General features: G+C 43.0%; 1 protein-coding gene across 1 annotated transcript; it reads right to left on the bottom strand.

Moving 5' to 3' along the window:
- Positions 1-5,615: 5,615 nt before the first annotated feature.
- LOC116275428 lies at positions 5,616-9,237 on the bottom strand. The gene is made up of 3 exons (XM_031667619.1): positions 9,192-9,237; positions 7,887-9,142; positions 5,616-6,123 (listed from the first exon to the last, which is right to left on the bottom strand). Exons 1-2 carry the CDS (start codon positions 9,235-9,237, stop codon positions 8,508-8,510), a joined length of 681 nt encoding a protein of 226 aa, XP_031523479.1. The 3' UTR covers positions 5,616-6,123; positions 7,887-8,507.
- Between the last annotated feature and the right edge of the window lie 1,328 nt (positions 9,238-10,565).

Genomic DNA, 10,565 nt, shown 5'->3' with positions numbered 1-10,565 from the left:
GAAATATGACTGCGCACCCAGAGAAAAGATGGCGGTGAACTCAGAGAAAGTATGACAGTGAACCCAGAGAAGAGGTGACAGTGAACCCAGAGAAAAGACAATGAGGAACCCAGAGAAAATAAGACAGTGAACCCAGAGAAAAGACAACAGGACCCCAGATAAAAGAGGAGCGTGTACCCAAAGAAAAGACAACGACCCCAGAGAAAAGATGACAGTGAACCCAGACAAAAGACAACGGTGAATCCAGAAAAAAGATGACAGTAACTCAAGAAAAAAGATGACAGTGAATCAGTGAAAATACAAAAGCGACCCCAGATAAAAGACAACAGTGCACCCAGAGAAACGATGATGGTGAATGCAGAGAAAAGACAACAGTGAACCCACAAAAAAAGATGACAGTGACCCAATAAAAAAGGTGAGAGTGAATCCAGTGAAAATACAGAAGTGACTCCAGAGAAAAGATGAGAGTACACCCAGAGAAAAGATGATCGTGTATCCACAGAAAAGACGAAAAAAGAACACAGAGAAAATACAACGTGAACCCAGAGAAAATATGACCCTGAATCGAGAGAAAATATGACAGTGAACCCAGAGAAAACAGATGGCTAACCCAGAGAAAAGACAACATTGCTTTCAGAGAAAAGACAATGAAACGAGAGTAAAGACAATAGTGCACTCAAAGAAAAGACGACAGTGAACCCGGAGAATATAAAACAGTGAACCCAGAGAAAAGACGACAGCAGACGAAGAGAAAACGCGAAGGTTCACCCAGAGAAAAGACAGCAGTGAACTAAGAGAAATCATGACAGTGAACTCAGAAAAAAGACAACAGTGAACCCAGAGAAAAGATGACAGTAAACCTAGAGAAAAGAAAACAGTGAGGCCAGAGAAAAGACAAAGGTGAACCCAGAGAAAAAAATAGTAAAACTTAGAGAAAAGATACAACAGTAAAACCTAGAGAAACAGTGAGGCCAGAGAAAAGACAAAGCAGAACCTATATATTAATGCAAACAAAGCAAACCCGTATAAGTTAAACAAAGTAAATTTACAGCATTTACAGCCATCCGCCAAGCGTCACCACGCAAGCACCCGTTAAAACGCGAACCCGCACATCGCGCAAACCCGCGTTACTTAATGCAAACTCGCAGACAAGACCACAGCAACCCGGGCCGCGGTTATTTAATAAAACCCAAGTATAAGCACAAACAAGAGCACCCGCAGCATACTTATCAGCAAACCGTCTGATGTTTACTATCCGCTGCGCAAACCCTACCGTTAACCCGGCATGTCATCGCCAAACCAAGCCAACGCATAAACCGCAACCACCGCGAGCCGTATATAAGTATCACAAAAGTAAACCCGTATTAAAACACAGCAAACCCGCATACAAATACGACTCCCTAGAGAAAAGACGAGGAAAATTCAAGAGGAAAAGATGACAGCGAAACTTAAAAGAAAACAGTGAACTTTAGCAAAAGACGACAGTGAACACAGAGAAAATACAACAGTGGAACCCAGAGAAAGCATAGTAAATTTACAAAGACAGCTGGAACCTTGAGGAAAGAAGATGATGAACTTCACAGGAAAAGACAACAGTGAATCAAGATAAAATACAACAGTGAACACAGGGAAAATACAACAGAGAAATGCAGAGAAAGACGACGGTACACCCAGACAAAAGATAACAGTGAACTCAGAGAAAACACGAAGGTGAACTTAGAAAAAATTTGACAGTGAACATAGAAAAAAGACGATGGTAAGCCCAGGAAAAAGATAACAGTGAACCCAGAAAAAAGATGACAATGCACCGAGAGAAAAGACGACATTGAACCCAGAAAAAATATAACAGAGAAACGCAGAGAAACATAATGGTGCACCCAGAGGAAAGTCGATAGTGAACCCAGAGAAAAGATGACAGTGAACCAAGAGAAGAGATGATAGTGAAGCCAGAGAAAATACGACAGTGAACCCACAGAAAATACAGTGAATCCAGAGAAAAGATGACAGTGACGCCAGAGAAAAGATGACGGTGCACCCAGAGAAAAGACGACAGCACACCCAAAGAAAAAACAACAGTGAATCCAGAGAAAAAATAACAGTGAACAGAGAAAATACAACAGTGAACCCAGAAAAAATACAACAATGAACCCAAAGAAAATATAACAGTGAACCCAGAGAAAAGATGACAGTGAACCCAGACAAAAGATGAAAGTGTACCCAGAAAAAATACAACAGTGAACCAAGAGAAAAGATGACCGTGCACCCAGAGAAAAGATGAGAGTGCACCCAAAGAAAAGATGACAGTGAACCCAGAGAAAAAATTAGAGGGCACCCAAAGAAAAGATGATAGTGCACACAGAGAAAAAAACGACAATGAACCTAAAGAAAAGGCAACAGTAAACCCCCAAAAAAGATGACAGTGAACCCAGAGAAATGACGATTGTGAACACAGAGAAAAGACGGCAGTGAACCCAGAGAAAAGACAGTAGTGACCCCAGAGGAAAAATGATAGCGCACTGAGAGATAAAAAAAATTAACCTAGAGAAAACACGAAAGTGAACCCAAAGAAAAGGTGATGGTGAATCCAGAGAAAAGACGACTGAGAACAGAGAAAAGATGACAGTGAACGTAGAGAAAAGATGACAGTGAACCCAGAAAACATATGACAGTGCACATAGAGGAAATACAACAGTGAACTCAGAGAAAAGATGACAGTGAATCCAGAGAAAAGATGTCAGTGAACCCAGAGAAAAGACGAAGGTGAACCCTGAGAAAAAATGACAGTGAACCCAGAGAGAAGACGATGGTGAATTCAGAGAAAATACGATAGTGAACCCACAGAAAATACAACAGTGAATCCAGAGAAAAGACAACAGTGAACCCAGAGAAAAGACAACAGTGAACCCAGAGAAAAGGCCACAGTGAACCCAGAGAAAAGACAAAAGTGTACCCAGAGTAAAGGCCACAGTTAACCCAGAGAAAAGATGACATTGAACCCAGAGGAAAGACATTGGTGAACCCAGAAAAAAGACAAAGGTGAACCCTGAGAAAAAACAACAGTGCAACAGTGCACCCAGAGAAAAGACGATGGTGAATTCAGGGAAAATACAACTGTGAACCCCCAGGAAATATGACAATGAACCCAGAGAAAAAACAACAGTCAACCCAGAGAAAAGGCCACAGTGAACCCAGAGAAAAGATGAAAGTACACCCAGAGAAAAGACGACAGTGAACCAAAAGAAATAACTACAGTAAGCCCAGTGAAAAGACAATAGTGCATTCAGAGAAAGGACGATGGTGAACACAGAGAAAATTCGACAGTGAACCCAGAGAAAATTCGACAGTGAACCCAGAGAAAATACAACAGTGAACCCAGAGAAAAGACAACAGTTCACATAGAGAAAAGATTACAGTGAACACAGAGAAAAGACGACGTTGAACCTAGAGAAAACACGACAGTGCTCTTCGAGAAAAGATGACAGTCAACCCAGAGAAAAGATGAGAGTGAACCCAGAGAAAAGAGCGATGGATTACGCAGAAAACATATGACCGTGAGCCAGAGGAAAAGATGACAGTGAATCAGAATATCTCAGCAGTGAACAAGAAAAACAAGAGTGAACCTGGAATGGGAAGATGACAGTGAGCATGGAGAGGAATGATGATAGTGAACCGGAAGGAATGATGACCATTGATGAACCTAGAAGAAAAGATAACAATGAAGACAGAGAAAAGACAAATGAATGGAAAAACCGAAGGTGAACCCTACCAGAAAAACAACCGATTACACCCACAGAAAAAGATGATGGTCGCATTGAATCAGGAAAATACAACAGTGAACAGAGAAAAGACAAAGGTGAACTAAGAAAAACAGAGTCACAACCAGAAAGAAGAAAAGATGTGAATTCAGAGAAAATACTACAGTGAACCCACAGAAAATACAACAATGAACCCAGACAAAAGATAACAGTGAATACAGAGAAAAGGCCACACTGAACCCAGAAAAAAGGCGACACCGAACCCAGAGAAAAGACGACGGTGAACCAAGAGAAAAGACTATAGTGAAATCAGACAACGGACAGTAGACAGAAGAAATGACTACAGATGAATGAAGAAAAGAATTACAGTGAACAGAAAAACGATCGTGAACCAGAAGAAAAGGCAATCAGTGCACTCAGAGAAAAGATGACAGTGAAACCAGAGAAGAGACGATAGTCAATCAAGAGAAAAGATGACAGTGAACCCAGAGAAAAGATGACAGTGCATTTACAAGAAAAAGAATAATGATGAAAATGTAAGAAAATTCAACAGTGAACATAGAAAATTCTGTGAGTAGACAGAGAAAAGATAATGCTGATCTGAAAAAGATGACAATTGCACCCTAGAAAAAGACAACACAGACTGAAAAAGATGACAATTTATTTCCCCAGGGCGATGTTGGTGAACACCTCGAGAAAATGGACTAGTGAGACAGAGCACAAGAACAGCTCCTATAGACAACCAGAGAAAATAACTAACAATGAACAGAGAAGAACCAACAAGAGAACCAGAAAAAGTGACGAGTGAACTGAAGAAAAACTGACGATGAACAGAAAAAGCGACATGAACCCACAGAAAGATGGCGGTGAAACAGGGAAAATCGCTGATGAACTGAGGAAAATATGATAGTGAACAGAAAAGACTACAGATGCACCCACAGAAAAGATATGAATAGACAGAGGAAAGAGGCGGTGAACCTGGAGAAGAAAAAGATTAATGGTGCACACCAGAGAAGATAACCAAATATTACCAGAAAACAACTTATACTGATAGACAGAAGTGAAAGGAAGTTGATGAACCAAGAAAAGGAAAAACGACGGTAGACAGAAGAAAAACTGACAAATGAACAGAAGAAGAAAAAGATAATGAGTACACCGACTCTGACGAATCGAACAAAAAGAAAAGATGTGATAGACAAAAAGAAAAGATAATTACCACCAGAGGAAAGATGATGATGAACCTAGAAAAACAACAAGTGAACCGAGAAAAAGATGACGATGAATCAGAAAAGGTGATGGTGAAGTCAGAGAAGAAAAACCGGTATTGCGAATCAGAGAAAACCTAATAAGTGATCCTCAGGGGAAAAAGAATAATATAAAGAGTAAGACGGAAAATACAACAGTGAACATCTGAAGAAAAAGTCTTGGTTACACCAGGAAAAGATGACAGATGCACCAGAGAAAAGGTGACAAGTGAATCAGAAAGGACAATGGTAGAACCTAAAGAAAAGATATTAAATTCATCAGAGAAAAGCGTAACAAGGTAAACAGAAAGAAAAACAACAATGAACCAGAAAATACATGTAGTGACTTAGAAAAGATGACAGTTCACCCAAGAAGAAAGGACAATAGGTGAACAGAGAAAAGATGACAATGACCCCAGAGAAAAGATGACAGTTCACGAGGAAAGGGCGATGATTACCGAAAATATAAGTGAACCAAACTTAAAAAGCGAAGCGGCATAAATCAAGTGACTGAAGAAAAATAGCCCAGTTCCCACTGAAGAGAAAAGAGAACAACGGTACACCAAGAGAAAATACAACGAGTGAACCAGAGAAAGACAACATGATGAACAGAAAAATTGATGATACACCCAAAGAAAAGACGACACTGAACCCACAGAAAATACAACAGTGAACCCAGAGAAAAGACAACAGTGAACCCAGAGAAAAGACAACAGTGACCCAGAGAAAAGATGACGGTGCACCCAAAGAAAAGACGACAGTGAATTCACAGAAAGTACGACAGTGAACCCAGAGAAAAGATGACAGTGCACCCAGAGAAAAGGTGACAGTGAACCCAGAGAAAAGACAGTGTGCCCTGAGAGAAGACGACAGTGGACCCTGAGAAAAGCCTCAGAGAGCTATCCAGGACACAATCCATCCAGGGATCAGATGCCCCACAGTTAATGACATTTCTGCAACTGTTGGAATTTTCATGTTTATTTGATATGTGATTTATGCAAAGATCTGGTTGTACCTGGAAGATGGAAGAGTGAGGACCACAGTTCATTACCAATCCGAGGAAGTTTGCCTTCGTTCACTTACTGCTACATCCACACAGCTCACAGCATGGTGGCCCACAACAACTGAGGATGACAAGAGGAAGATAATATAATTTTCTAATGTGGTTTTCCTGAAACCAAGTCAACTACAGCTGATACATTTTATTTCATTGGTTAATGTTTACATGGGAAAAATCAATATTATACTTTACTGAACTGTGTGTAATTGTTCCATGTTTTTTGATACCTGTTTGACTTACCATGGGGTTGACATAATGAATTTATTGCACATTGTTCAAAAGGAACCAGGAGGTTTTTGTCAGCACCGTAATGTAAATTCCATTGCAGATGGTAACTGTAGATGGAAAAAATGAAATGCTTCCCTAAATCAGACATTTTGGTCAAGTAGCTTAACTCAGTACAGGTAGGGAGATATTTAAATATAAAATACAATGAAAGAAGTCTAAATACTTAGAATCTTTATTTAAATCCTGAAAGTAACCAATAATCCATAAGCAAAGCAATATTGCTCTACCGGGTCCTTTACACATTTATTTCATCATCTAGCTTTCCATATTGAATAAATTTACAGATTTAATTTCTATAACTTGAACCTGTGAAGCAATGAATATTTCTGCTGTCTTGTGATGCAGAATTCTTAAAAACACTTGTTTTATGAAATCAAGCTTTAAGTGAAAAATGAAGAAATAAAGTTAAGCGTGTTTTTTTCTTTTAAAGAAGCTCTAGTGATCTATTGCATAGCATGGTGATGATAGTCAACATACTGTACTGCATATTTCAAAATTGCTAAAATAACAGATTTTCAATGTTTTCTTCACAAAAAAAGATGTTTGTGCAGTAATGTTATTTAGCTTGATTCTATCATTTCACAATGCAAACATATATCAAAACTTCACATTGTACCTAATACATATATATAATTATTGTTGTTTGAAATTATTTTGAAAGAGACAAGATTGAGCTGCTGCGAATAGGAATGCAGAGTGGGCGGCACAACTGCAAAGAGCAAGGGTCACTGTCAGGGTCAATACAGCAACCTCTAACCGTGGCTGGGTCACAGGGAGGCTGAGGGTACAGCTGACAAAGCCTATGACCTCAGCCAGGCGTGGGGGTGTGCCTGTAATCCCAAGTACTGGGGAGGCTGAAGCATGAGAATCACTTGAACCTGGGAGGTGGAGGTTGCAGTGAGCTGAGATCGCGCCATTGCACTCCAGCCTGGGCCACAGAGTGAGAATCTGTCTTTTAAAAAATAATAATAAGAATAAGGCCTGTGACTTGACCTGCAAGGAGTTCAGAAAAAAAGACAAGAGAAAAAACATGGTCCAGGGGTTTCGACATGAGGCTGGAATGAACACTTTGTTCACTGCCTGTTTTCATGCAATGTAAGAGTGAAGCCAGAGAAAAATCTTTCCAGAAAAGATTTAAAGGACACAAGTAAGACTTAAATGTCAGTTCAGTTCCTGCTTTATGGGGTTCGGCAAATCGAGTTAAGGGCCTTTTCCACAAATGCTCAGACATTCCAATGAGACCAAATCAAGCAACTGGAATTACTTGAAACCCAGAGACCAGATTCCATTCTCCCTCCGTTTTTTGAAATCGTCACTTCTTTATCACCAGCTGGGTTTTGATGACTCTTCAGGTGTAAAGGTCAACCTCATAGAAATGGGAAAACCTGTGTTGTTAGGAAGGATGGTTTTAAGTGAGCATTTGAAGTTTTAGGGCAAGAATAGCCTCGGGCCATCTGTCAGGAAAAGCTACCACATCTGGGCAGTGTCTCTCCTAGGGTGAAACGTGCGCAGATTAAACTGAAGAAATAACGAGCTCACCTAGAGTTTGACAGCAGACAGGAAATTTATAGGCACGGCATGTGCCTTCGGTGCCCGGGCTATGGAGGAAAGAACACAGACGGTCTTCCTGAGGCGGGGCAGACAAAACCGCTGAAAGTGAAGGAGAATTAAGGCGATACACGGTGGTCATTCAAAAAGCCTCAGATTTCCCCTCCTAGGAAGATGGAACAGGCGAGAGTTTTCCTCCTTCCCGCAGGTGCAACCGGAAACCTCGGGCAGGGCCCGTCAAACAAACGCAGGAAGACCAGGGGCAGAGAGAGGAAGCCCCGGGGATCTGGGGGACCCTGAGAACGACAGGATGGGGCGTTCCTGGGTTTTCTTTTTGAGTCTTCCACCCCAAACTGGGTGTTCACGAGGACGCAGAGGAAGACAGCCCCCGCTGCTGTCTCCAGCCAGAGCACTGGGAGAGGCGCGGCTCCAGGAAATATTTCAAGGACCCTGGGAAATGGGTGATCTCGGACTGTGAAAAATCTTCAGGAGACTGGAAGTGTTCTGAAGTTGAAGGTTATGGTTCTTTCCCATTTTGTTTCAAAACAGGACCCCCATTTCCCTTCCTGTAGGATTCGAGGAGACAACAAGAGCAGGAAAGGGGTGTCAAGGTCAGAGCCGCCTAGAAGGCGACGAGAAGCAGAAGCGCAGGCCTGCGAGATGCTCTTCAGAGTGACTTCGCTGTGGGCTGCGGGAGGCAACAGAAGGAACTCGGCTTCCACTGGCCACGTTCCCCTCCCCGGAGCGGAGGACACAGCCCAGTTTCTTCAGGCAGCGGCTCCAGCCAGCTCCGCCCCACAGGGAAGGAGCGCGCAGCTCCCACACCCCGCAGGCGGCGCTGACAGACTCCGCCTTCCCCGAGCAGGCGTGTGGGGGGCGCCGCCTTCGTCGCCGTCGGGAGCCCGGCAGGCCCGCGGCCGTCTGCCTGGTTCTCCCGCCTCTGCAAGCCTCGCCTTCAGGACTCCGCCTCGCCGTCCTCTTTTCTGTCGGGAGACTCACGGGGCCGTCTGTCCGGACGACGTGTGCACATTTCTCACCACGATTCCTCTGCTCACCAGGTCCCGGCCCCGCCGCGCTGGGGTCGGCACAGCTGAATTGTGCGGGCAGCGAAGGGGCCTCAGGGGGACCGCTCAGCTCCCTGAGGGCGCAGCCCGCCTGGTCCGGGGGCGAAGAATGAACTTCCGCGGTTTTCAGTGACCCAGTTTGTGGCCCGGCACATGCTGAAAAGGTAAATGTGACCGCGTTACCTCAGAGATGCGCTGTGAGCCGCTTTGTGCCGCCAAATGACCTGTTTACCCACCAGCGCCCCCTGTAGCCCGGTGCTCAGAACGGGCTTTTCCATGACGTTCCTACATGTGTTTACAGCGCTCTGTGAGGGGTTTGCACGCACAGGCCGACCTCGTTTTATTGCGCCTTGCTCTATTGTGCCTCGCAGATACTGCACTTGTTTTTACAAATTGAAAGTCTGTGGCAACTCCGTTGGGGCACATGAATGGGTCCCATTTTCAAACAGCTTGTGCTCACTTCATATCTGTGTCACATTTTGGTAATTCTTGTAATATTTTGAATTTTCTCATTATAATTATGCCTGTCATGGTGATCTGTACTTAGTGATCTTCGATTTTACTTTGTAATTGTTTTGGGGAACCAACAACCACACCCAGGTAAGACGGAAAACATAATAAATGTCAGGTGTGTTCCATGTGCTCCACTGACCAGCTGCCCCCATCTCTCTCCCTCCCCTCAGGCCTCCCTAGTCCCTGAGACACAACTGTGGAATTACACCATTAATAACCCACAATGGCCCCTAAGTGTTCAAGTGAAAGGAAGAGACACACATCTCTCACTCTAAATTGAAAGCTAGAGATGATGAAGCTTAGTGCAGAAGGCCTGTTCAAAGTTGAGATAGGCTGAAAGCAAGGCCTTTTGCACCCAGGAGTTAGCCCAGTTGTGAATGCAAAGACAAACCTCTTAAAGAAACTTAAAAGTGCTGCTTCCGTGAACACATTAATGACAAGAAAGTGAAACAGCCTTATTGCTGATATGAAGAAAGTTTGAGTGGTCTGGATGCAAGATCAAATCAGCCACAGCATTCCCTCAAGCCAAAGCCTACTCCAGAGTAAAGCCCCAACTCTCTCCAGTTCCACAAAGGCTAAGAGGAGTGAGAAAGCTACAGAAGAAAAGTTGGAAAGTAGCAGAGGTTGGCTCATGAGGTTTAAGAAAATAAACCATATCCATAACATAAAAGTGCAAGATGAAGCAACAAGTGCTGATGGAGAAGCTGCAGCAAGTTATCCAGAGACCTAGTGAAGATAAGTGATGGAGGTGGCTACACCAAACCACAGATTGTCAGTGTAGATGAAACAGCCTTCTGTTGGAAGAAGATGCCATCCAGGACTTTCATAGCTAGATAGGAAAAGTCAATGCCTATCTTCAAAGCTTCAAAGGACAGGATGTCTCTTGTTAAGAGCTAATGCAGCTGGTGACTTAAACTTGCGGCCAATCTCATTTACTATTCCAAAAATCCTAGGGGCCTTAAGAATTATGCTAAATCAGGAGGCCAAGGTGGGTGGATCACCAGAAGTCGGGAGTTTGAGGCCAGCCTGACTAACATGGAGAAACCCCGTCTCTACTAAAAAAAAAAAAAAAAAATACAAAAATTAGCCAGGC

Source organism: Papio anubis, chromosome 6 (assembly GCF_008728515.1).
Source record: "Papio anubis isolate 15944 chromosome 6, Panubis1.0, whole genome shotgun sequence".
NCBI lineage: Eukaryota > Metazoa > Chordata > Mammalia > Primates > Cercopithecidae > Papio > Papio anubis.
This window is presented reverse-complemented; position numbering and strand designations above follow the sequence as displayed.